A 26,160-nucleotide genomic window follows, 5' to 3' on the forward strand; every position below is an offset into this window, starting at 1 on the left:
TCCCAGGCTAGGGCTCTAGCCACCAGGCCATAGACAGCCACACTCATTTTCCCTGGTACTATCCTGCTACCCAGCAGGGGTGTTTTTACCTGACCACCCAGGGCCTGAGCCCCACCAGCCAGGATCTGAGAGCAGAGGCCTGTGGGAAGTCTCTGTGTGATGGTGTTTCTCTGTGCTGTGCAGATTATGGCCGAGCGGGCAGTGGTCAGCAACAGCCTCACTCGATCCATCACGCTGCAGCCCATCTCGCCGGACAACTTACCGCTGCAAGGTACTCCAGGGCGTTCCTTTCACCCCTCTGCCGCCTGCACATGCCTCCCATGCCACCTGGGGGCACGAGTGACAGGCAAGACCCCATCACCTGCACTCTGCCCACTGATCATTTCCCCCATGCCTACTGCCAGCATCGCCACCCCCTGCAGACTCTGCACAACTCCCATTTTGAAACCTCCGCTAAAGACTTTGCCCACAAATGGTCCTTCCTTTCCCCTAACGCAAGCATCTGCATGAGTGACAGGGTCAAGATCTGATACTTCCTGGCCCACCAACGGGCGGCGAGTTCTATGGGCCCATGGTGCCTGACTCCAGCACTGGTCTCTCCCTCAGCCCCGCCTTCCATCCCTGGGCACCCCCCGCCCCCCAGCATCCTCCCGGGCCATTTAAAACAGCCCGGGGCCCCCACTCACCACCAGCAGCGCAGCGGAGCTGAGCGGCTTCCTGCCTGCTCACTCCACGTGGCTGCCGGCCCCTCCCTGCGGCCCCTGGGCAGGATGGGTCACTGTGCCACCCCAAGCGCCTCTGCGGCCAATGGGAAGCTGCAGGGGCAGTGCCTGGGGGTAGCAGTGCGCAGAGACCCCCAGCCTGCCCTGCCTAGGAGCCCCAGGTAAGCGCTGCACCCCCCCACCTCCTCCCAGAGTCTGCACCCTCACCCCTTTCCCTCACCCCCCTCCTGCCCCCAAACTCCCAGAGCCTGCACCGCCTCCCTCCGCACCCCCTCCCATCCCCAAACTCCCTCCCAGAGCCTGAACCCCCACCCCAGAGCCTGCACCCAAACTCCGTCCCAGAACCTGCTCCCCTCACCCCCTCCTGCACCCCCAGCCCCTGCCCCAGCTTGCACCCAGCACTCAAACTCTGTCTCAGAGCCTGCACCCCCACCCCCTTCCCACACACACCCTCCTGCCCCCAAACTCCCTCCCAGAGACTGCACCCCCACCCCAGAGTCTGCACCCAAACTCTGTCCCAGAGCCTGCACCCCTCACCCCCTCCTGCACACCCACCCCCTGCCCTAGCCTGGAGCCTGCACCCAGCACCCAAACTCCCTCCCAGAGCCTATACCCCAGCCCTCCGCACTCCCTCCAAGAGCCTGCACCCAAACTCCCTCCCAGAGCCTGCACCCCTCACCCCCTACTGCACCCCCACCCCTTGCCCCAGCCCAGAGCCTACAGCCAAACTCCATCCCAGAGCCTGCACCCCTCACCCCCTCCTGCACTCTCACCCCGTGCCCCAGCCCGGAGCCTGCACCCAGCACCTAAACTCCATCCCAGAACCTGCACCCCAGACCCCCTTCCCCACCCAAACTCCCTCCCAGAGCCCAACCTCTCACCCCCTCCTGCACTCCAATCCCCTGCCTCAGCCCAGGGCCTGCACCCCAGACCTCCTCCCCCAACCCAAACTCCCTCCCAGAGCCTTAGGCAGGTGGGGGGCAGAGTTTGGGGGGGTGGGTTCTGGGTGTTCTGGGCACCACCAAAATTTCTGCAAACCTGCTGCCCCTGCCACCAAGGATAGAAACCCTCACCTTGTCCCATGGGACAGCTGGGAACTCCCTGCCCATGGGTACAGGGTGCTCCTTTCTAGCCCTGAAAGGGGCTGAGATATCAGCTCTCAAACTGATGTCCCCTCCCCCCCCCAATTTATAGATAGGAGCTTTGGGCTGTATGCCAGAGGATGGGGCTCCCTCTTTCTCTCCCACCAAGGCCTGCCCCATTGTACCCATGGCAGCCTGTTTTCATAAGCGGGGTGGTGGGGGAGACCTAGCACAACACAACCTTTCCTTGAAAGAAAGGCCTAAGGTGTGCCCTGGGCTGTGCTCAGAGCCTGTGGGGCTGGGCTCAAGGCAGGGGAGCTCCTAAAACGTCTTCAAGAGAAGGAAACAACCCCACATGCACAGAACCAATCCCAGGGTGGTGGAGGGCTGTACCCCAGCAGAATGGCTCGCCTCCTGCTCTCTCTGTCCTGTAAGCCCCGAAGCCAAGCGACTGGTGCTAGGTGGGGAAATCTATGTCACCTGTGCCTAAGACACCAACAGGCATCCTGTAAGCAGGGCAGCCCTCAGGTTGGCCTTTGCCTGGGGGGTAATACAATGAAGCTCCCACCCCTTGGTAAAGAGGTGGGCTTTGTTCAAGGTGGTGAGGAGCTGGAGGAGAACTTGCTCTGGCTTGCTCTTGTCTCTGGCAGTTGATGTTCTGGACGCCGTGAGGCAGTCTATCCAGAAGTACGAAGCCCTGTATATTGGCAGCTTACCGGTGCCCAAAGCCATGGGTGAGTAGCCCTGGGGGGAAGCTCTTGCTACAGTCCCTATGCTGTTACATCATATGGGCTGCTGTGTACTGAAAGAGAACCCGGGGGGAGGGGGGGGATGCTGCACCAACTGAACCGTGTCGGTGGCCGAATGGCCACTGGCCTCAATGGGAGCAGAGTTAAGCCAGCACTGAGAGCTCCTGAAAAGCCCAGCCAGGCTGGGGGGTGGGGTGCGGGCTCTGGGAGGGAGTTAGGGTGCAGGAGGGGGTTCTGACCTGGGGCAGGAGGTTGGGGTGCAGGAGGCGGTGCAGGCTCTGGGAGACAGTTAGGGTGTGGGAGGGGGTTCAGGGTTGGGGTGTGGGGTGTGGGCTCCGGGAGGGAGTTAGGGTGCAGAAGGGGGTTCTAACCTGGGGCAGGAGGTTGGGGTGCAGGAGGGGATTTAAGGTGCTGGCTCCAGCTGGGCGGCGCTTACCTCAGGCGGCTCCCAGAAGTGGCCAGCATGTCCCTCCTCTGGCTCTTAGGCGGAGGGGCCAGGGGGCTCTGTGTGCTGCCCCCGTGGCTGCCTCTGTGCTTAGAAGCTGGACATGCGGGCCACTTCCGGGAGCTGTGTGGAGCTAGGGCAGGCAGGGAGCCTGCCTTAGCCCCACTGTCCCGCTGACCAGATTTTTAACAGCCTGATCAGCGGTGCTGACCAGAGCCACCAGGGTCCCTTTTTGACCGGGCGTTCCAGTCAAAAAACGGATGCCTGGCAACCCTGGAGGGTTTTTTCTTGGGGGGGCGGGGAGAACACTGAGGCCTGGCTGTGCTGTTGGCCGCCCTGGTGTTGGGACACTGAGGCCTAGCTGTGCTGTGGGCTGGCCTGGGGTGTGGCACCAAAGAATCCATGTTGTGAAGCACTGAGGGCTGGTCTGGGGCACTGCTGCTGCCTATATGCCTTGTTGTGTTGCTTCCTGCCCCTGGTCCCCAGGGAGTCTCCCCACTCAGTGTCTCCACTGGCTTCTGCACCAGTGACACTGCACTGTAACCATGGAACTTGCAATCTCTGCAGGATTCGCTGGCAACTCCTGCCAGTCTCTAGCAGGTGCTGCCCATGCCTCATCCTAGCTGAAGGGGCTGCTTGTGCACCCCCTCCCTTCACCCCTCTGGCTGGATGAAGCTGCCTGTAGCCCCCTATCTCTCCCCACCCCACTGGACACCGGCAGCGCAGAGCACTCCCACCCTTGCATTTCCCTCTGGGCAGCACAGCCCTGCTGAGTCCTGTAGGCTGATGGCTTCAGAGGAGCCTGATGGGCGAGTGGTAACTGGCCTCACTGTGCCAGGAGCGGAGGGCGTGGTCCATCCCCTCTGCTCATCTCCCCAGGGATGGACATACTGAACGAGGCCATTGAGACCCTGATGAGCAGCCAAGGCCGTGAGCAGTGGACCCCCTCCCTTGTCAGCGTGTCAGACTCGGTGATGACGGTGCACCAGGCAGAGGTAACATTCCACATGCTTGGCCTTCTGGGGGCTCTACCCCTCTCCTGCTGCTGAGGGGTGCCCACTGAGTGGCTGCCTCTGGAATACAGGGGGTTCACTCATTGAAGCTCCCATGCATCCAGTGGAACGGGCTCTAGGGTGGGTTTGGGGATTTCTTACTGCAGCCCCCACTGCCCTGGAGCCCACCCAGTTACACTTCTCTGGCAAATGCAACCAGAGAACAGGTCCTACTGACCTTGTAGCCAATGCCCTCTCACCTGCCCTCGGCCTGTGGTTCCAAGCCACTCGCTCATTAATGTTGCTAGGCAATGCCAGCAGTGCTCAGGGCTGGCTGAAAGGAGTTCAGCGCTGCCAGCTCGTGGGCTCTGAGGTTTGTCTGGTACTCCACATAGCTGCCATCAATTGTCCTGAAGGGACAGTGAGCACAGGCCTTGGGCAACGAGAGGAGCTCAATGCTGCTGGGGCCCACTCAGCAGCAGGCACAGTGAGGTGCTGGGAAGAGTGTTGCCAACTTGAGCAGTAAATAGGTCAGCTGGGCTGGACTCCTGCTGGAGGTTGCAAGGACGCATAGGGTGTAGGCACCAGGAGGAAGAGGAATGACGTAGGAGGCTCTGAGAGAAAATAAGGTGAAATGACGCCAAGGGAACGTTAGCTGATGGTTGGAGAAGGCTCATTATCCATTAGGCCATGGAGTCGCTTCCCCGTGTACAAGCTGGAAGCTCCATTGCTTGGGAGCCCTGGGGACAGTAGGGGACAAAGTTGTAGGCCCAGAGGGTGGCCTAGTTGGGACATGCTGGGTCTTTTCTACTATGGTTCTTTAGATCCCTCTCAAGTACATTGAGGTAACCCTGAGGCAGGATCGTTTCCTCTCTGCCTGAGTCTAGTGACTGCTCTTGTGTGTGTTCCTTTGAGGCTGGTGAGGAAGACGCCCACATCTTTGAGTGCCAGGTCCGCTACGTGACCTTCATCGGTGTTGGGAAAAACGCTCACACGTTTGCTCTCATCGTAGACATGGGGCAGCAGCATTTCCAGTGCACGGCCTTCTGGTGTGAGCCGGATGCCGGCACCATCTCAGAGGCTGTGCAGGCTGCATGCATGGTGAGTGTGCTCCACCCCGCCCCCAGGGAAACTCTCTGCGGTGAAAGGTGCTGGACTGTGAGCCCTAGAGACCGACGCCTTCCATCTAGCCCCAGAGAGGGGCTGCCTGGGCAGCTCTCCCTCAGCCCTGCCCTGTAGGGGGGTCCATGATCCAGTCAGTCCTTGTTCTCTACTGAGACCTATAGACTGGGACAGCTCTGAACCCACCTGGTCTTTGGGCTGTTTCACCTCTGAACCATCCCCATGAGGGGCTCTGTCTCACCTTGGCAGGGGGGGTGGGCTCTGGGCTAACAAGGCCCCTGGGTCTCTAGAGGTGCGGGTATCACTGACAGACTGTAGCTCTTAACAAGCACGTGGTGCTTTCAAAAAGCTGCACAGCATGTGGGCCCTGCCAGTACATGTCTGCAGCAGGGTCCAGGCAGGGTGGGAGACACGCTGCTGTCTTCCCTCACATGGGGCCATGTCCTCTGGAGACAAACCTGGTTCCCTGTCAGGGAACTCACCTTGGTGTTTGGAGGGGGTCGACTCGCTCAGCTGCCCCCTCAGACCCTGAGGCCGGGGAGACACCTGGATGCTTCGGGGCCAAACAACATGCCCAGCCCCCTCCCAGCCAGGCTTTGGACACCCAAGGGAGCACCCACAGTCCCTGTAGAAAACAGTATTTAGAGGTCGGAGTGGGGCATAGTCTGGGGGGTTAGTGTGGGGACAGATGGAGGTGGGGCAGAGTCTGGAGGGGTTAGTGTGGGGGTAGATGGCGGAGGGGTTTTCATTTTTCACATCTGACGCAGATGTCTGAAAAAAAAAAGATCTGTTAGCATTGGAAAAAGTATAGAGAAGGGCAACAAAAATGATGAGGGGTATGGAACAGCTTCCATATGAGGAGAGATTAAAAAGAGTGGGCCTGTTCAACTTGGATAAGAGATGATTAATGGAAGATATGACAGAGGTCTATAGAATCATGAATGGTGTGGAGACAGTGACTAGGAAACTGTTATTTACCCCTTCATATAACACAAGAACTAGGGGTTAGCCAATGAAATTAATAGGCAGCAGGTTTAAAACAAACAAAAGGAAATACTTCTTCACACAATGCACAATCAACCTGTGGAACTCGTTGCCAGGAGATGTTGTGAAGGCCAAAATTATAACTGGCTTCAAAAAACAATTAGATAAGTTCCTGGAGAATAGGTCCATCAATGGCTATTAGCCAAGACAACCAGGGAGGAAACCCCATGCTTGGGGTGACCCTAAACCTCCAACTGCCAGAAGCTGGGACTGGATGACAGGGGATGGATCACTGAATAATTGCCGTGGTCTGTTGATCCCCTCTGGAGCACCTGGCATTGGCCTCTGTCAGAAAACAGGATATTGGGCCAGATGGCCCATTGGTCTGACCCAGTATGGCTGTTCTTATGTAAACTCCACTCCCCAACGGATTCATTCCATACCCTGACACCTGTCTCAAAGCACCCCTGGAACTCGCTGCCTTTCCTTGGGTTCCCACTGCCTCGGTGTTTCCTGTGTCCACTCTACATCAGTGGCCTGGGGAGTACAAGGAGAGGGGCTGCTCCTAGGGAAAACCCTTTTAAGCTGAGGCGCTCTGGACATCTAGAGAGAAGGTGCCATCAGCATCTCACAAACTACTCTCCACAAGCACCTATAGGAAATGAGCTAAAGACAGGGCAGATTTGGGTGACTTGGAGCTGGGGGGAGCAGGGTGGGAGAGGACTCTGGGGGGAGTGGGGTTTAGTGGTCAGAATAGGGGGAACTGAAGATGCCCTTTTGCTGGTATCGTCTGGCTGGAGAGTCTGCTGAGAAGTATGATGCACACATGAAATGCAGAGCCAATTTGTACGCATGGGAAGGGGGCGGTTCCAGTGGTTAGAGGAAGGGACAGAGACAGGGTTCCTTGGTTCCATTCCCAGCTCTAGGAGAGAGTGGAGTCTAGCAATTAGATGAAGGGGCAGACTGAATCAGAACTCCTGGGTTCTATCTTTAGCTCTGCCAGCTGCCTTTGAACAACTACCTAATCGCTCTGTGACTCAGTTTACCCACAGTGCAGGGATGATGACAACCCTTCTCTGCTTGCTGGGTTCTTGTTGAGGCAGAGCGCTCTTTGTGGTCCGGTCTCTGTGACACTCTGACCCGCTGCTCCCATTCCGTCACAGGTTCAGTACCAGAAGTGTCTGGTGGCCTCCACCTCGCGGCTGAGGCCGAAGGGCAGCTCACGCTCGGTGCTTAAGATGAAGAGAACGGCATCTGTGGACTCCCCAGGATGCCCGTTCCTTTCCACGGGCCACTCCCTGCAGAAAAACGGCAGCGGCGCCAGCACTCGGAAGCGGGGGGTTTTCTCGTTCTTGGAAGCGTTCCGGCAGAAGCATTCCATGCTGCACACCCCATAGGGCGCACCTGTGGGGCAGGGGGGGCAAGGCAGCAGGCTCCTTGGCTGGCTTGTGTAAATAGAGTAACCAGATCTGTTGGCTCTCCCTGCAGCTAAGGCCCGACAGACCCAAAGAGCGAGTCCATTCCCCACAGGGAAAGCCCCGGCTGGCCACAGAGGCAAGGCCAGAACCCAATAGTCCTTTGCTTTGCAGATAACCCCCTGGGGAGGGAGGTGGGTGTGGGGGGCTTTGGGGAGTAGCAATGACCCAGCACATGTATGGTTCCAAGCAGGGAATGTTTCTTAATATCCGGAGCAGCCAACAGCGAACATGACACGCAGGCCGAAGGCAACCACCTTCTGCCCTTGCTGGGAGTCCGGGGTGGGCAGATGTTCCAGTCAGGGCACAGCTCCTTGGGATTCACTTTGGAATGGGACCTCAACTTGATTGTAGCTGAAGGCCGTGGGCGCTGCTGCCACCACAGCAAGAAGGGTTGGTGTATCGCCAGGACCCATAGAGCCAACAGAGGGGATTCACCTCCTCAGCCCTGGCTCTTCCAATGAACCCCTTTGATTTTCTGACAGCAATATGGAGGGCAGGCACAGGCCATGGGCCTGTGTCTACTGGCTGCAGATACGAGGAAAAGCCTTTTGCAGGCAACTGACTAACCATCCCCCCCTGCCACGCTCTGAAAGAATGATCTGCTCCCTTTCCCACTTCATTTAATAGCTGGTAACATGGTGCTGGGAATGGTAGGAGGCCTGTGGGAAGGGAGGGCTCTATTTCGCCCTCCTGCTGTGAATTGTTTTAATTCTAAACAAATTCTTGCCTCCTTTGCTCTTAAAAATATCAGTGGCAGCAGCCTAGGTGCTTAGACACAATCCTACCAAAACAAACCATTGAGCACTACTTAGTGATCACATGCAAACCCACAGCAACAAACTGGTGCACACAGCCCCAATAACTGTGTGTGTGTAGCACCAGCGCTCACAGAACGCCAGCACATGCGGCCCAGCACACGGGAGCAGCCCTTCCGTAACAAGCCCATGCCCAGGTACCGATACCCTGGTGCCCAAGGCCTGGCACTGATACACCAGTGCTCCTGTGAAGGACAACTCTCATTTTAAAGGTAGGAAAAGAAAATCAGTGTTGGTCTTCTAGTGGGTTGTTATGAGCTGGTGTGAATTCCTACTCCTCCAGGGGGAGCCCATGTGTGAATTCCCACCAAGCCTAGTGGGTACCTGGCTCAGCCGTGTCCAGAGCGGGCCAGTTGGGGCTGTAATTGTTAGGTATAGTATGGACCAGCTGTCCTTCCAGCTGCAAGCCAGTCACACATTACCTGCTGGTTCCTTAAAGGGATTGTTCTCTTGCCCAGTTTGGAAATCACTTTAATCTGTCTTTACGCCCATATTTCTTTACACTTGCCTGTCAGTTCCCTGGGGGAGCCCCCGTATGATAGACTAAAGTCTACCTCAGTAACACTTTCTATCTGATCATTTGTGCAAATAAAACACTAACATGCAGCAAGCACAAGCCAGCCCCATCTTTGCTTTATCCCCTTCCTGCTAAGGATTGGATTGGGGTCAGAACAAGCTGTAAGGGGTGCGGGGAGGGGAAAGGAACTTTTCTGCTACACAGACGTAGGAAGATAGGAACCACCAGACTGGATCAGACCCATGGTCCATCTAGTCCAGTAGCCTGTCTCTGGCAGTGGCTGGCACCAGATGCCTTAGAACAGTGGTGCTGGAACAATTTTTATAGTGGACGGTGCTAAAGGTGGAAACCATGTTGTAGCGAAGTGCAGACTCACTGGCACGGTGCCTCCTACTGGTCGTCTTGTGAATTAGCTCAACTCCAGCTCTGGAGCACCTCCTTCTGGCCGGTGTCTCGCCTGCCTTAGGCCCTGTGTCCCTCCTGGACCCCAGTGCCCCTTTACCTTGGGCTACTGCCAGCCATCAGCTAGCCTCCTTTCCCTGGGGCAGACTGCAGTCTATAGTGGCCACGCATCACTGGCAAGGGGGTAGGACCTGCTGCCTCTGCCTATTCCCAGAATACACCTCTGTAGCCCCAGTACCTTTGTAGGCCTTCACTAAGGCCTGCAGTCTGGGGGTTTACCAGGCTGGAGCTCCCAAGCGCCTCTTGCCCTTCCCCAGCACTGCTCTATTTCAGGTACCTTGCGCTCAGGCAGCTAGCCCTTCCCACTCCAGGGCTAGAGTGAGACTTCTTTGTCTCATCGCCCCACAGCCCTTTTATCCAGGCCAGTTGTGGCCTGATTAAGCCAGCCACACCTGGGGCCAACTACCTCGCCAGCCTCCCCCTCAGCTGCTCTTAATGCTTTTCCTAGCCGCAGCCCTCTCCAGGCCTGCTTTTAACCCCTGCCTACTGGAGTGGGGCAGCTGCCCCACTACACATGTATTTGGGTTGTTACTACTTCAAGCCAGGGGGCGCAGTAGCACCCCCAGAAACAGCACCTATGCCTCAGAGGAAGGTGCAAGAAACCCCACAGTAGGGAGCATGGGTGGCTTGTAATGGAGGTTTGGGGAGGCTTAGCTTCCCCAACCTCCACTAATGCTTCACACCATGGCCTGGGGGCTAGGCCATGGTAGGGCTCAGAGCTCCTCTGGGCAGCCAGGGCTTGAGGCTCCTCCGACTTGTCGTGGCTTGGGGTGTTGGGCCGAGGGTGTCTCAGGTGGGTGGGCTGGGGCTCAGGGAGGTGGGCTGGGGGTGGCTCAGCCGGGGCTCCGGCTGTGGTGTGGGATTCAGAGCTCCTCTGGTACCAGCGGGCAAGGGAGTGGGAGGGGAGGAGCGGAAGGGGCAGGGTAGGGGTGGGGCCTCAGGTGGAAGGGGCAGGGCAGGGGGCTTCAGGGCCGCCCAGAGGATTCAGGGGGCCTGGGGCAAAGCAATTTCGGGGGCCCCTTCCATAAAAAAAGTTGCAATACTATAGAATACTATATTCTCGTGGGGCCCCTGTGGGGTCTGGGGCAAATTGCCCCACTTGCCCCCTTGGGAGGCCCTGGGGGGCTTGCCTCCCCAAATGGGGTTCATGTGCCACCCATGGTAGGCAGATGGAGGATAATCTGCCCCCCACCAGATGGATGGGATTGAAATACAAACCTACAGTGTCAGAGGCTGTGAATCAGTCCTTCATTGGACACCCTCTGCCGCTGAACTGGTGCCTGAGACTCTCCATGTGCCTCATACCTCAAGCAGACTTCTTGGGAAAAATGACACGGGTGAAATCCTGGCTCCACGGAAGTCAATGGTAAATTTGATTGCTGCAGTGGGGCCAGAACTGCCAAGCTAAACCACTTACAAATTCCCTGTCTAATCATGGCTCCAAGCTTGCCACATTGCGCTGGTGCCAAGTATGCAGGGCCAGCACTTGGGAAGGAGACCGCCAAGAAACAGCTAGGGCTGTAGGGGGTAGTCTTGGTAACTCAACAGGGGGTGCTCTTCCATAACATCCCAGCATGGTGATAGGGTGTGGGGGGTACTGGACTGCTGGAAAAGTCATCTTTCAAAACAGATTAAATACTGAGGTTCTGACTAGTTGAGTCATCAAAAATCCCATGGCACTTTTGGTAAGATCACTGTCATTTGTATTGTCATCCACAGACAAAGAGGACCAGGGCCCTTTGTGCTAGACACTGTACATACACACAATAGGAGACAGTCGCTGCCCCGCTAGCTGGATGCACCGACTTGCCATCTGGTATCAGCGTTTGGTGCTGATCACAGGCATTCCTAGGGGCTAACCATTCTCGGCTAACCATTCTCAGCTAACCGTTTATGACAGTCCGGAGGACAGACAAATGTCTGGTGGAGGCTGGCATAATTGGCAAAGACACAACAGCAAACAGGGAAGGGTTAAGTAGTGAACAAGGGAGAAGGGAGAGCAGGAGGAGGGGCTTATACAAGGACATGATCAGGTCAGCACAAGGAGCTGGGAACAAGCCCTTGGTAGCAGTGCTGCAAATGGAGCGAGAGGTTGACCCAGATGTCAGAAAGGCCCGAGAGGAGGCAGGTGCAGTTGTCAAGATGGAAGATAAGGGTCTGGGTGCAGAAAGAGAACTGGTTGGCTTTTGTAAGAACCAGTTTTTGTGGTGGAAAATAGGGCAAGATCTGGCAGCAGGCTCAGGCTGGCTGAGGCAAGGGGGACCCCAGGTTACAGGTTCGAGTGCCAGGGAGGCTGGTGGCACTGTCAAGGTGATGGGGCAGAAGGGGGTTTTTAGCAGGGAGGATAAGTATAGAATCATAGCATATCAGTGTTGGAAGGGACCTCAGGAGGTCATCTAGTCCAACCCCCTGCTCAAAGCAGGACCAATCCCCAACTAAATCATCCCAGCCAGGGCTTTGTCAAGCCTGACCTTAACAACCTCTAAGGAAGGAGATTCCACCACCTCCCTAGGTAACCCATTCCAGTACAGTATAAGTAGTTCAGTTTTGACCTCCTTCATCTGGTTGATGGTGAGACACCCAGGCAGAGAAGTGGGGCGGGATAAAGGGCGGCAGGATAAATAGGAGACAGTGGGGATAGCTCAGTGGTTTGAGCATTGGCCTGCTAAACCCAGGGTTGTGAGTTCAATCCTTGAGGGGGCCATTTAGGGATCTGGGGCAAAAATCTGTTTGGGGATTGGTCCTGCTTTGAGCACGGGGTTGGACTAGATAACCTCCTGAGGTCCCTTCCAACCCTGGTATTCTATGAATCTATGAAACCAGAGGGAGGCAGGTTTGCGAGTCATCAACACAGAGATGGCTGCTGAAGCCAGATAAGGCTGGCCAACGACAGGGTGCAATGGATACCCGTGAGACAGCGAGCGCGGCCTGGGGATAGCAGGGCCCCCGGACATGGAGGCAGTGAGCCCGCCCCTGGAGCAGTGGGGCCTGTGACAGCCGGGCCGGAGATCGCTCCTGCAGGGATCTGGCTGAAGGGCCCGGAGGGGCCGGCTCCGCAGCTGGCTCTGCAGGGGCGGGGTCCCCAGCGCTGCCCGCGGGGCAGTGGAGTAAAGCCCCGGCTCTGGAGTGACCCCCGGCGGCCGAGGTAGCACCCGATCGCAGGGCCGCTCCGGGCCCGGCAGGAAGCTCCGCCCAGCGCGGCTCAGCCACCCCCTGTGAGCCACCGCCTCCACGCTCCGGTCCGGGGGCGGGGCCGGGCACTGAGCACCGCCCAGGCCACGCCCCAATTCGGAAGGGGCGGGATCTCATGCTCGGCCGTGACGTGGCGATGGCGGAACTCTACGTGAAACCGGGTGAGGGGGCCGAGCTGGGCCGGCCAGCGGGGACGTTCCACGACCGCGCCAGTCCTGGGGAGGGGGAGCCCTGGGCACTCTTGTCGTGGGGGGAGGGGAAGTCCTGCTCCCACTCTTGTCATGGGACTGCAGGGGAGGGGAAGCCCTAGGTGCCCCCGTCCTGTCCTGGGGCGAGGGGAAGCCCTGGGGCTGGCCATTGTGTAGTGCCAGTAATTGGTGCCATTTGTGTCTCCCCAGGGAACAAGGAGCGCGGCTGGAACGATCCCCCCCAGTTTTCCTATGGGCTGCAGATCCAGTGTGGAGGCCCGAAGCGCTCCCCCCTCGCACGCAGGGTCCCCGGCCCGGCTGATGGAGCCCCCCAAGGTTAGAATTGCCCCATACATTGCCTTGCAGCCGGTGGGCCCCTGCTGGGGGTGGCAGAGCCCACCAGGGAGGCTGAGTGAAGCCCAGTCTCTGGCTCAAAGCCCCCTTCAGAGGGCTCTCTGCGGAGGAGGATTTCCCCCTTCCGTGCCACCTAAGCACTTGTGAGGGGAATCGGTGCTAGCCTGCCCTTCTCCTTTGAGACCTCAGGCTAAGGCTCTTGGGTTGGTCACTGTCTCATGCTTTGCTGTAGCTCCTGTGGGACCTTCCTATCCAGGGTCGTGCAGATGTTACACTGACAGACCCGGGTCGTCAGCGGGCAGGATCGAACCGGGGACTTCTGGAGCTTAGTGCATGAGCCTTTACAGCAGGGGTGGGCAAACTTTTTGGCCCGAGGGCCACATCTGGGTATGGAGATTGTATGGCAGGCCATGAATGCTCATGAAATTGGGGTTGGGGTGCAGGAGGGGGTGAAGACTCTGGCTGGGGGTGTGGGCTCTGGGGTGGGGCCAGAAATGAGGAATTCAGGATGTGGGAGGGGGCTCCAGGCTGGGGCAGGGGTTGAGGTGTGTGTGTGGGGCTCCGGCTGGGAATGCAGGCACTGGTGTGGGGCTGGGGATGAGGGGTTTGGGGTGCAGGAGGGTGCTCTGGGCTGGGATCAAGGGATTTGGAGGGCAGGAGGTTGGGGCCTGGGAGGGGGGCAGGAGTGCAGGCTCTGGGCAGCGCTTACCTTAAGCAGCTCTCGGAAGCAGTGGCACGTCCCCCCTCCAGCTCCTACATGGAGGCATGACCAGGAGGCTCTGCGTGCTGCCCCGTCCATAGGCACCACCCCTGCAGCTCCCATTGGCTGCAGTTCCTGGCCAATGGGAGCTGTGGGGGCAGCGTGCGGAGTCCCCTGGCTGCCCCTAAACGTAGGAGCTGGAGGTAGGACATGCGGCTGCTTCCGGGAGCCGCGGCATGTGCCCTCGGAGCGGCCCCCAACCCTACTCATCGGCTGGAGCGCAGGAGTGGGGCAAGCCCCAGACCCCGCTCCCCAGCAGGAGTTCAAGAGCCGGATTAAATTGGCTGGTGTGCCAGATGTGGCCCACAGGCTGTAGTTTGCCCACCCCTGCTCTAAAGCATGAGCTAAAAGCCAACTGGCTGTTAGCTAAGGCTGTAGAGCAGACTCATTTTATCTCTCTTTAAGTGGTCTCGGTGCCACTAGATGGGACAGAACACCACACCCAGAAGATGTGTGGGTTACACAGAGACAAACCAGCACCTGAGGGAGGCTTTGGAGAAAATAAACAATCCTTTGCGCCCTAGATTTTGTTTCAACCCAGCTGCCAGTCACATTACTCTTCTGTACGAAGCAGCATGAGCCAGTGGTTACGGCTTGAGTCCCAGTCCTGTGCCTTAGGGTCTAGCCTGGTCTTACTTGTGTGTGGTGTGACTACTTCCCCCAGCTTCCCGCCTATCCACTGGGGATAATGAGAGGTGGCTGCAGCATAATTCATTTGCTTTGAGAGCTGCAGACAATGTTACTGATGTGGGTGGGTAATTCCTCCTCCTAGGAAGGGCTGCCTCAGTAGATCTCACTGCCCAAATCCAGCGGGAGGCCCGACCCCAGCCTGGGCGCTCATTACCTCCTTTCCCCTCAGGCTAACAGGCAGCCCCCTGGCTTTGCTGGGTGATTTTGCATTTGTAGGTGATTTCCCTCAGGTCAGTTCTGCTCATGTCCTCCCAGTGAGGGACAGATTCACTGTGTATCCAGCACTGCTTTCCTCTTCCACCCCAGGGACAGGGTGGGGGAAGCGGGCACTTTATGCTGCCCTGCCCTCATCTGCAGAGAAGGGAGGTGCTCACTGTGATGTGACCACCTGCTCCTCAGGAGCTGGGCTGAGACCCCAACCCATGTCATACAGGGCACCGGAGCAGCTACCACGTAGGAATGCCTGCTAGTCCCTGCTGACCTGGCCAGATCTCAGCTGGGGCCCTCAAGCTGGCAGGTCCATTCCCAGTGCCCTGAGGCACCCAGCCCCTAGGTACGGCCAGTAGTACAGACAGTGGAAGGGGCTCTTCAGAACTGCAGCTCTGGAGATGTCTGCACTGTAGGGAAAAACCCATGGCACTGAGTCTGAGCCCGGGTCAACTGACTCAGGCTCGTGGCATGAGAGGCTAACAACAGCAGTGTAGACATTCCCGCTTGGGCTGGAGCCTCTATGCTGTTATTAGCCCCACACTGACACGGGCTCTGAGACTTGCTGCTGTGAGGTTTTCTTTGTAGTGTAGCTAACTAGGCTAGCTTGGCTTGTGCTGGGCACAGCGAGTCCAGTGCTCTGCTCTGAATGCTTTTCACCTCAGGACGCCAGAGCTTGGAGCACAGCCCCTTTGCTGAGCAGGTGGGACTTTGGGTGGGTTGGACTGGACTATTACAGTGGCTGTTGACTGCATAATGTTTGTATTTTCAGCCCCGACTCCAGCGAATTCTGCTCCTCCAGCGGTGCCAGCAGCCTTAGCCTCAAAACCTGTGGGCCCCCCCCCTCTTGCTGTGGTCAGCCCTGCTCTGAGGCCAGACGCCGCAAAGCAGGTTGCGAGCCTGGCTGAGGAGGAGTGCGAGGTGAAGGTAGACGATGTTCTAGCCCCTCTGAATGAGACTCTGAGCATGTGCAGGAACATCGTGCAGGTGAGGATTGCTGCTGCGCCCGGTGGCATTGCCGGTGACTCCTCTTTCCATAAAAACAACGAGGCACCTTAAAGACTAACAGATTTATTTGGGCATAAGCTTTCGTGGGTAAAAAACCCACTTCTTCAGATGCATGGAGTGAAAATTACAGATACAGGCATAAATATATATTGGCACATGAAGAGAAGGGCTTTACCTTACAAGTGGAGAACCAATGTTGAAGGCCAGTTCAGGCAGGGTGGATGTGGTCCACTCCCAATAATTGATGAGGAAGTGTCAATACCAAGAGAGGGAAAATTGCTTTTGTAGTGAACCAGCCACTCCCTGTCCCTATTCAAGCCCAATTTGATGGTGTTAAGTTTGCAAATTAATTGTAGCTCTGCAGTTTCCTCTTTCCACAGGCGCGGATGTCGAGCCCTGTACCCTGCTCTCCCGGCTGCTGATCATCCCCCTCAGGATGTGTGCAGTCAGGGAAGGGCCCATTGAACGGGGGTGTTTGTTCTCTGTGGCATTACAGGGGCCCACCACAGCCGAGCCATTCCCAAGTTGTCCCTCTGCACCCTGCCGCCTGAGAAGAGGATGTGAGGGCTCAGCTTGCTGGATGCAGGTGGCTCTGACAGGGTCCTCTTCCCAGAGCTACCCCTCTTCCCTACCGTAGCGCTAGTGGGGAGGTCCGGCTCCAGCCCTTATGGTGGCAGCTCTTCACTAAGGCTCCTCTCTGGACTTCCAGAAACAGGTTTGTGATGACATCAGCAGACGCCTCGCTGTGTTTCGGGAGCTGTGGCTCCAGGGAAAGCTGTCTGCCCCTGTGAGGAAGAGGATGAATATCCTGGTGCAGGGTGAGCAGGGGCAAAGGGGCACCAGGGAGCTGTGACCCAATCTAGGGAAGGGGCCAACTTTGCATCTCCCAGGGGTTCTGCACTGCGGCCTGCATGCATTCCCTTCCTGGCTCCCCATCTCCTCTCAGCACTCAGGAGGCGCTGCTCCCATATCCCTCACCTGTCACCATGAGGCCCATTTCTGCCCTGTGTCTGACTGTAGTGCTCCCATGCCTGTGGTATCTAGGCACAACTCTTCTTCCAGCTGGAATCCCAGTGGGTCCAGCTGCTTTGGGGTGTGGATGGAGCTCATGCTCAGCTCAGAGCCTTTTTTACTCCCCACATCCACCAGAGAGGCTCGTGGGCCACTAACGGGCTGCTCTCTCCTTGTCTCCCAGAGCTCCAGCGGTGGCACTGGGATGTGGCTGATGAAATCCATCGCTCGCTCATGGTGGACCATGTCAATGAAGTCAGTCAGTGGATGGTGGGAATCAAACGGTTAATTGCTGAAGCAAGGAACTTGCCTCCTGGAGACTTGGTTGCAAATGATGACCAGGGAGCTGGAGCTCAGCCAGCTGAAGAGACCCTGTGAGCCATGGCAAAGCTGGGGGGATCTGAACTGCCCCCAGGCCCCACTGTGCCCCCCCAGAGGTGGTGGAGCTCTTGGCCACTGGGAGCATTTCTCATTGCTGTAGTGGGAAAATAGCAAGACTCCTCCATCCCTGAGGAGTTTCTGGCTTCTCCCATGTCTCCCTGTTCTGCCTCTGAGTGTCCGATTCAGGATCAGCTCTGCACCAAGAAGAGGCTTTCTTACCACCAATAGATCTCGGGGCAACTTGCTGCATATAATGATACTGAATAAAAATTACTGATCTTCCAGTGTCCCAAGCCTGTGTGTGAGCCCAGCACTAGCCCTCATCTGGAACCTGCTGTGAGCAGGCTCCAGGGCAGAACAAGACAGGGGAGAGAGCTGCAGCTGGTGTGGACATGTGGCAGACAGTGCTATTCTTTCCCAGGCCTGTCAGGCGTGGGGATGGTGGAGGCCTGGGCTGTAATGACAGGTCAGTCAGATGCTGGGCCTGGAAAGCAGCGCTCAGCCCTTCCCATGCCCAGAAGAGAAGCTGCAGATAGAGCTGGGTGATGTTTTTTGGCCCACAAATGTTTGATCAAAAATGCAGATTTTGTCAACCCAAACAAAACAGCTGGAGGCAGCAGATTCCCTCCGGCAGCCCAGTAGTTAGGGCATCAGCTGGGATGTGGGAGACTCAGGTTCAAATCCCTGCTCTGGAAAAGACCCAAAATGGCCTTCACTTCATAGCAAATTCTGAAGTGTCAGTATTGGTTCAACCCAAACCCAGTGTTTTCGAACCAGGGGTGCACGGACACGTCTGTTACTTGCCCAGCCCTGGTTGCGGTACACTTCCCCTGGTGCCAGTCACCATAGTGCCCAGGGGAGGTGAGGAAAGGTTGGGGCAGGCCTGGCCCTATTTCCCCTTTAGAACAGCCATACTGGGTCCACCAATGTCCAGTATCCTGTCTTCTGACAGTGGCCAACGCCAGGTGCTCCACAGAGAATGAACTGAACAGGGCAGTTATCCACCCGTTGTCCACTCCCAGGATCTGGCAGTCAGAGGTCTAGGGACTCTCACACAGGAGTCGCATCCCTGATCATCCTGGCTAATAGCAATTGATGGCCCTATCCTCCAGGAAGTTAGCAAATTCTTTTTTGAACCCAGTTATACGTTTGGCCTTCATAGCATCCCCTGGCAACAAGTGCCACAGGTTGACTGTGTGTTGTGCAAAGAAATACTCACTTCATTTTAAACCTGCTGCCTAGTAATTTCATTGGATGACCTCCAGTTCTTGTGTTATGTGATGGGGTAAACAACACTTCCTTATTCACTTTCTCCACACCAGTCATCATTTTATGGACCTCTATCATATCCCCCCTTAGTCATCTCTTTTCTAAGCTGAAATGTCCCAATCTCACTAATCTTGCCTCATACAAAAGCTGTTCCATACCCCTAATCATTTTGTTGCCCTTCTCTGTACCTTTTCCAATTCTAATATATCCTTTTTAACATGGGGTAACCAGATCTGCACACAGTATTCAAGATGTGGGCATATTATGGATTTATATAGTGGCATTATATGTTCTTATTATCTATCCTTTTTCTAATGACAGGTTTCAGAGTATCAGCCGTGTTAGTCTGTATCCGCAAAAAGAACAGGAGTACTTGTGGCACCTTAGAGACTAACAAATTTATTAGAGCATAAGCTTTCGTGGACTACAACCCACTTATGCATCCGAAGAAGTGGGTTGTAGCCCACGAAAGCTTATGCTCTAATAAATTTGTTAGTCTCTAAGGTGCCACAAGTACTCCTGTCCTTTTTCTAATGGCTCCTAACAATCTGTTATTTTTGACTGCCGCTGCACATTGGGTGGATGTTTTCAGAGAACTATCCACAATGACTCCAAGATCTCTTTCTTGAATGGAAACAGCTAATCTAGACCAGTGGTTTTCAAACTGCGGGTAGTGACCCAGTATTGGATCGCGGAATGGAAGGCACTGGGTCACAGCGGCTCTGGTCCCGTCAGTGGTGCTGCCTGGCTAAGGCAGGCTAGTTCCTACCTGTTCTGACACCGCGCTGCGCCCCAGAAGCAGTCAGCAGTAGGTCTGGCTCCTAGGTGGGGGGGGGGGGGGGGGCAGGGGGCTCCACGCGCTGCCCCCACCCCGAGCACTGGCTCTGCACTTCCATTGGACGGGAACAGACCAATGGGGGGGGGGGAAGTGCCTGCGGGCAAGAGCCACATGGAGCTGATTGTGCACCTCCGCCTAGGAGCTGGACCTGCTGCTGACCGCTTCTGGGGCACAGCATGGTCCACAGTTCCGGACTAGGCAGGAAACCTGCCTTAGCACCCCCACTATGCTGCTGACCAGGAGCCGCCTGAAGTAACCCTGCACCCCAATCCCCTGCCCCAGCCCTGACCCCCCCAAACCTGGAGCCCCTTTCTGCACCCCCAACCCCTCATCCTGGGCCCCACCCCAGAGCCCTGACCCCCTCCCACATCCCAAACCCTAGCCCTGAGCTCCCCCAAACCCAGAGCCCCCCCTGCACTCCAAAACCCTCATCCCCAGAGCCTGCACCCCCAGCCCCACCCTGCAGCCCTCACTGCTGCACTCCAACCCTCTGCTCCAGTCCCAAACCCCTCATCCCCAGCTCTGTTGGATCACAGGCATCAACAATTTTCTTCAACTGGATCGCCAGAAAAAAAAGTTTGAAAACCACTGATCTAGACCCCATCATTTTATATGTATAGTTGGGATTATGTTTTCCAATGTACATTACTTTCCATTTATCAACATTTAAATTTCATCTGCCATTTTATTGCCCTGTCACCCAGTTTTGTGAGATCCCTTTGTAGCTCTTTGCAGTCTGCCTGGGACTTAATGATCTTTCGAAGTAAGGTGCGTTGCAATTGCAGCATGTTCTCCAGCGTTTCCCTCTTCCCAGCCCCACACTCCGCAGGACTAGTCCTGTCCCAGCCAGTCAACATGCCTTCCCTAGAAACCCGTCCCTCACTGACCGGCTCATGGTTTTACCCTCTGGGGTTCAAAACCAGCCAGCATTTCCCCAATCACTATCAAGCACCTGCCACCTTTCCTCACTGTAGCTCTTCTTCCTCCTCTTGTACCTGAATCTGCAGTTGGGCTCAATTGCTGCTGCTCCCAATCGGCACAGTGGAGCAAGTGTGTGTGTGTATAAAAAATCAAAGCACCAGGCTCGGATCCTGTCACAGCAGCAGAAGAATATATCCAGCTCTGCAGGGGCCGGTGGCTGCTTGCCCTATGGATGCAGTAGCGTGAACAGCACTGAGCTGCTGCCTGCAGAATCACCCCAGTGCCTGCCATCAGCTGGCCCTTCCCTCCCAGCCCACAAGGGGTCTAGGCCAAGCCCTGCCTCAGTGCCCAACCAGCTCTGAGTTTGGGAAGGCAGCTTTGCTGTTTCAGCTGGCAAAATGCAGCTCCCCCACATTGTCTGTCCCCTCCAGGAGGTGACCTAGCACTGCCCTCTTGTGGACATTAAGGGACATGCATCGGCAAGGCTGCCACATCAACAGCAACCAGTGCTAAGGAATCCCCCTGGTTTCTCTGGGCACGGAGACAATCTCACTCCAAACACCTGCTCAATCCCACCCTGTCCTGGCCCAGGCTGTGGGGCAGGAAGAGCCCCCCCCCAGGCCTCTGTGTAACACAGTCACTGCAGCTCAGCAAGGGCATGAGGGGAGAGAGGATAACAACTCCCTTGCACTCTAAAGGGGGCAGTGAGACAATGGCATGGGCTGGCCAGAGGCATCAAAACTCCCAGCCAGGAGCAGCGCTGGCTCAGGCATGAAGCCCAGGCATTCACTCCTCAGCCCCTCACACTTCCTGGAACCCAGGTGGCCAGACAGATCTGCAGCTGGCATCATTGAGGAGTACACTGCGACTCCCAGTACCGGAGTGCAGCGAGTTTTGCAGGAGAGATCTTCCAGCAGCTGAAGGCTTGGCCCTGAGCTCCAGCAGGTACAGAGGGATAATAGGAGATTTGGGGTGAGCTAAGACAGTCCGTAGAATGACATGGCTACAGGCTGTTCCCTCCCACCCAGGACCGAGTGCCACGGGCACAGGCAGGGTTTGCTGGCAGCTCCTGGAGCTCTTGCTCCAACAGTGGATTCTGGCACCAGCCTGGGCTCACGGCTAGCAGCTCCCAGCTGGTGGGCCAGTGCAGGTTTGCAATTGCTGCTGCAGCTGTCGAAGGAGACACTGGAGAAAGCCTCTTCTTCCTGTCCTATCCTCAGCAAGCACCAGGGTCTCTGGGCACACAGCTCATGGAGCTCATATTGCACCCTCCCAGGGCAGCTGTCATGACAGCCAGTGTGTCCCACCCAGCCCCAGTGCTGCAACCACTTCTGGAGCAGCTGAAAGCCATGGGAGACAATTGGGGCTGCTCAGCCCATCACCCCCCACCCCAGGGAGGACACGTCTGACCCTGGCCTGGGGGGTTCTCCAACAGCTGATTACGCTGAAGAGCCTGGTTCTGTGCTAAGCTACAAATAAGCAGGAGCCTGGAATCAGTCTCCTCCTGATTGGTCTAAAGCCAAGGAAAGCCCTCCTGCCCCGAGCACCATCCAGTTCCCTGACTGCTGGGAACCCAGGCACCCTTACCCCGGGACCCCTCGGCCAGTTCTAACCAAAGGCTCAGATCACCAGCATCTCTCACTCCCCTGGAGGCGAGGGAGGGCCAGTGACACCTGAACACTAGCCCCCTGCTCCAGCTACAAGGGGAAAGGGCCACGGGGCAGAAGCTTTGCCCATGGACTTGGCAGGCTCTTGCCACGCCCCAGCCATGGGCTGCGGGTTGGGAGCAAAGCACAGAAGACTCGCAGGGCAGAAGGGGGTACAGGTTGTTTATTGCACAGCCTCAGAGTGAGCCCACGGCATAGCCACTAGACACGCTCAGCGCAGCGAGCCCAGCCAGGCACCACAGGGCTGGGGGAAGAGCAGCCGCTCATGCCAGCCCCCAAACCCTGGTTTCATTTCAGTAAAAAGAACCGAGAACAAATGCAACTGCAGAGAAACAGCGTTAAAACAGCGCCAGATCCACAGGCGGCAGCCGCACCAGGGTCTCGCTCACCTCTGGGTCTTCAGCGAGGGAAGGGAGGCAGGAACCCCAGGAAAGCAGCTCGCCGCCAACCGGCCGCGTTGCTGGGAGCTCAGATATCCATGGCAAACTGATCGTCATCTGGGCAGGGGAAAGACACGAGGGCTGCGTTAGAAGGATGGTGCGTGGCGAGGGGGCTCTGCAGGGATCACTGTGGGGATAGGATGCTTTAACCAGAAGAGCACCTACTGCCAGTACCACAGCACAGACAGGCAGATCAGAGCGAAGACCCTTCTCCCCCGGCTGAGTTCCTGGGTCACGGCTCTGCACAGCTGACCTTCACTGGCCTCTGGATGGGGCCTCCCATTTCCCCTCCCCCAGCCTGTTCCAGCTGCGAGCAATGGACAAGTCCCAGGGCCGCCATTGCTGCGGTCTGAATTGACAGTGTGATGGGGCAACTCAAGGGGAGCTGAGCAGAGCCCCAGAGAGAGCAGCAGTGACTCCCTGGGGAAGGAGGGGTGGAGCAGAGACAGCAGCAGGCAAAGGCCCTGCCCGCTAATTTGCAGTTCCCCTCCCATCCACAAGGGGCGCTCAATGCAGATGGTCACCCACCCAACAGGAGCAGACTTCCTGAGGGGAGTAAACTACGGGTCCAGCCCTGCCATGCAGCCACAGGAGGCAGCCGTGGCCCTGGAACCAGCACCCACTGAGCTCAGCGGCAGTTCCAAGAGGGAGAGGCTGGTGGCTCCACGTACCCAGGGCCGGTCTCCATCCCCTGGCATGGGGAACAAGCAGAGGACAGCAGGCGAGGGCTTGGCTTCCTCACTGCCCCGCAGACAGGACATGGACCAGCAGCCACCACCCAGCCAGAGGCAGATGGAACCAGACAAGCTCTCCCCATCCCAGTGCTAGAAGGGGGTGCTGCTCCTCCAGGGCGGGAGCTGCATTACCCCCCCGCTTCCTCCACTTCAAGTCCTGCTTCAGGTACTTTGAAACAGGCAGGACAAAGTCACTTGTGATGCACCAGGGGAGCCCCAAAGGGGGCAGCCCTTCTGCTCTGGGCTCTCAGGCCCCAAGGGCTGCAGCAGGAGCAAAGGTGACGGGCGGTGCTCTGGAACCAGGGGTTGGGCACGTGCATCTTACCTGGGACCTCTTCCTCGGTCTCATTTTGTTCCTTAAGATCCTCCAGCTTGGAGAGCGCCGCGTGGGGGGGAGAGGTGATGCCAGGGATGTGAGGAAGGTAGCAGGGGGGGGTCCTGGCAACGGGCGAGTTCTTACACTCCAGCAGGAACTTACGGTCATAGATTATCCTGGTACCTGTCAAACCCAGCAGGAAAATCAGCCCCCGGCACTCAGGTGCCCTCTTCCAAGAGACCCACCCACCTCTGTCTGCCCCGTAGGGAGCTCAGGAGTCTGACAATCCCTCTCCAAGCCCGGAGCAGGCAAGATCAAGCCCAGGCTTGTGCCAGCATCTCCTGTGTTGCCGAGCCATGTGAAGGAGTAAATAACACTTCCCTGAATGGGGAGGTGCTGCCAGGGATCCCTTCCTCCCAGCTGGCAACACCAGCCTGCAGCTCACCCAGCCATGTGACCCTTCAGCCACCAACTGCTGACACCCAGCCACTCCCACTCCAGTAATCCAGCCTAGCATCAGGTGGCAGGGAGAATGCTCCAGGTAACATAGGCTCTGCAAGGGGGAGGGAACAACAGAGCAGCGGCTGGTGGGGCGAGCCCAGAAATCCCTGCACTGCTGAGCACAGGTGGCAGCCTTTGGAGCAGAGCAAACATATCATGTAACCCAGCGCAGGCAGCTCCGAGCAGCTGACCTCGACCTCGGTGCCAGCACCTGCCACGGCTCCCCACACTCCCAAGATAAGACTTATCGTGAGCCAGCGCCGGCAGGATGCGCTCGCGCAGTTTAACTGAAACGCACCCTGCCTGTGGATAAAGGCATGCAGCCCAGCGGGCCAAGGGCAGCACCAGGCACAACAAGAAGTGTGGACAGCTTTCTAAAAATAGAGACATGCCGGTGAGGCCAGCAGGGTCGCTTTCACCCCCTGCAAGAGGTCAGAGAGCCCCAAGGCAGGCAGTGCAGCAGCAGGGCAGGAGTCTGCCTGGCCCTGCCCAGGCCTTCTCTGAGGATTTTGTACTGCTGCTCATCAAGCGGGTACCTGAGCGTCTCCCACGACAGAGCAGCAACAGCTCTCAGGTACTCAGGAATGTTCCTTACTAGCTCCACACGTGGACAAAGACTGGGAGAATCGGGAAAGCCTGGAAGCAAGGATGTTCTGGCCTGTTTGAGGAGCTGGGCCATGCAGAGTGCAGCAGAGTGCCAAATGCTCTTGATCAGTGATTCTCAACCTATTTACCATTGTGGGTACATGTGGTACATTTACATGTGGCCCACAATGTGTTATGGGGGATGCATCCAATACTACCTATATGACCCTGAGGAGATCATATGGGCTGCAGCTGTGTGCTGACTGGGCCGCAGGTTGCTCTAGATCATCTCTGTCCAAACTCACACTTCCAACTTTGAATTTAAATCCCTCGTGCTGCCTCTACCCCAAGTTTTCCTTAAACTCTCCCCGGGGTCCTAGCCCCATTGGCAGGGCTAATGCAGACAGAACACTGGTGTTTTAACCACCACATCAGCTAACCCTGCTCAGAGCAGGGCTTGGTAACAGTCATAAAGCTGCTGGCAGCCGCCCAGGCCCTAAAGCTCCCACTGCTACAACAACAGAGGGAGTAGCAGGAAGAAGTCCCACAGGACACAGCCCTAGCATTTGAGCAGTGCAAATAACAGACCCTGCTTTGGAAAAGCGTCCACGGTAATACTACAAATGTAACAGCCTAGGAGGCAACAAGGGAACCCTTCTGGTTCTCAGGGCCAGGGGCTCCCCGGGGCCTGGCCCAGACAGTTTTCATAAAGCCTTTGTTTGGTGTCTCTCCTCGCAGGCTCTTGTGCACTCACGTGGCATCGGTGCAGAGTTTGCACTCCCAAGCAGGGAGCAACAGCTCAGCCGGCGACCCAGCCCAGCACTTCCACAGCCCTTGTTATTATGACGTGTATTGTGGGAGCCCCACAGCCCCCTGGGCCTTGGCCGCTCCATGCAGCTGGTCAAGGAATCGGGCAATATTGGATAAAACACCGTGCAGAGCCTGCTGCCTCCTCTGCACCTCTTCCTACCTGGCATGAACCATCCGGGGCGGGGGGGCGGGGGGGGCAAATCCTTTGGGTCTCAGGGGAAAACCGAGATCCGTCCAGGCGAAGGCGAAACCCGCCCAAACCCTCCCGGGGCCCAACCAGCCAAGGGCAGTTCCAGCTCGAAGAGGCTTTTCGGACACGGGGGGGCGTGTGAACAGACTTGTGTCGCCCCCATCCGCTCCGGGGGCGCAGCGCCGGGCGCCCCATTGAGCTCAACCCCACCCCGGTGCACCCCAGGTGCGGCCGGGCGGGTCCCCCCCCCGTTACAGAACCGGGTCTGAGTCGCTGGACTGCGCGCCCCCCAAACCGGAGCGGCTCGGGGCAGGGGCCGGAGATCGGGGCCGCCCCACGTGCCCTCCCGCGGGAAGGGAGGCACCGGACCCGCTGCCCGGGAACCCGGCGGGACACGGGAGGCCGCTCCCCGGGGATCCAGGAAGGCCCAGGCCACCTCCGCGCGGGAGAGCCAAGGTTGCAGCCGCAGCAGGGGGCGCTGGGCGGAGGTTCACCCTGGACCGGCTGCAGGCAGAGCCCAGGGGCTGCTCGGGAAGCGGAGCCTCCTGGGGCCCGGCCTTACCCCCTGGGGTGGTGGAGTAGAGGGTTCCGCCGGGGGTGCAGCTGTAGCCGTCCGGGGAGCCTGGGTCTCGACCGCCCGGAATAGGGCAGGAGCTCGTGGTGCTCGTAGCGGCCATGGAGCCCGATCGGTATCCGCGGGGCACAGCAACACGTGCAGGCCTGGGGCGGG

At 57.5% G+C, this 26,160-nt stretch overlaps 3 protein-coding genes across 3 annotated transcripts in view; 2 read left to right on the forward strand and 1 right to left on the reverse strand.

Moving 5' to 3' along the window:
- The window catches only part of APBB3 (amyloid beta precursor protein binding family B member 3), a 33,325-nt gene extending 25,832 nt beyond the window's left edge, over positions 1 to 7,493 (forward strand). Inside the window, exons 8-12 of the mRNA XM_024193940.2 lie at positions 184 to 271; positions 2,455 to 2,538; positions 3,878 to 3,993; positions 4,906 to 5,091; positions 7,260 to 7,493. Coding sequence (XP_024049708.1) covers positions 184 to 271; positions 2,455 to 2,538; positions 3,878 to 3,993; positions 4,906 to 5,091; positions 7,260 to 7,493 — 708 coding nt within the window. The remainder of the gene's footprint in view (positions 1 to 183; positions 272 to 2,454; positions 2,539 to 3,877; positions 3,994 to 4,905; positions 5,092 to 7,259) is intronic.
- Positions 7,494 to 12,653: 5,160 nt separating this feature from the next.
- On the forward strand, positions 12,654 to 17,446 carry SRA1 (steroid receptor RNA activator 1). The gene is made up of 5 exons (XM_024193972.1): positions 12,654 to 12,721; positions 12,959 to 13,084; positions 15,532 to 15,746; positions 16,477 to 16,585; positions 16,963 to 17,446. Exons 1-5 carry the CDS (start codon positions 12,676 to 12,678, stop codon positions 17,154 to 17,156), a joined length of 690 nt encoding a protein of 229 aa, XP_024049740.1. The 5' UTR covers positions 12,654 to 12,675; the 3' UTR covers positions 17,157 to 17,446.
- A 4,557-nt stretch (positions 17,447 to 22,003) lies between these two features.
- Positions 22,004 to 26,160, reverse strand: EIF4EBP3 (eukaryotic translation initiation factor 4E binding protein 3). The gene is made up of 3 exons (XM_024193988.2): positions 25,993 to 26,160; positions 23,354 to 23,527; positions 22,004 to 22,351 (listed from the first exon to the last, which is right to left on the reverse strand). Exons 1-3 carry the CDS (start codon positions 26,105 to 26,107, stop codon positions 22,323 to 22,325), a joined length of 318 nt encoding a protein of 105 aa, XP_024049756.1. The 5' UTR covers positions 26,108 to 26,160; the 3' UTR covers positions 22,004 to 22,322.

This window comes from Terrapene carolina, unplaced genomic scaffold (genome assembly GCF_002925995.2).
Source record: "Terrapene carolina triunguis isolate 2854851 unplaced genomic scaffold, T_m_triunguis-2.0 Scaffold838, whole genome shotgun sequence".
In the NCBI taxonomy this organism is placed as follows: Eukaryota; Metazoa; Chordata; order Testudines; family Emydidae; genus Terrapene; species Terrapene triunguis.

What these genes read in the sequence shown, in the direction of transcription:
- SRA1 (XM_024193972.1), top strand. Translation starts at nt 12,676, where the DNA reads ATGCTCGGCCGTGACGTGGCGATGGCGGAACTCTACGTGAAACCGG. An exon ending in GGCTGATGGAGCCCCCCAAG is followed by an intron (nt 13,085 to 15,531) that starts GTTAGAATTGCC and finishes TTGTATTTTCAG; the next exon opens with CCCCGACTCCAGCGAATTCT. An exon ending in GATGAATATCCTGGTGCAGG is followed by an intron (nt 16,586 to 16,962) that starts GTGAGCAGGGGC and finishes CTTGTCTCCCAG; the next exon opens with AGCTCCAGCGGTGGCACTGG.
- EIF4EBP3 (XM_024193988.2), bottom strand. Translation starts at nt 26,107, where the DNA reads ATGGCCGCTACGAGCACCACGAGCTCCTGCCCTATTCCGGGCGGTCGA. An exon ending in CTACTCCACCACCCCAGGGG is followed by an intron (nt 23,528 to 25,992) that starts GTAAGGCCGGGC and finishes TGGGTTTGACAG; the next exon opens with GTACCAGGATAATCTATGAC. An exon ending in GACCGAGGAAGAGGTCCCAG is followed by an intron (nt 22,352 to 23,353) that starts GTAAGATGCACG and finishes TCCCCTGCCCAG; the next exon opens with ATGACGATCAGTTTGCCATG.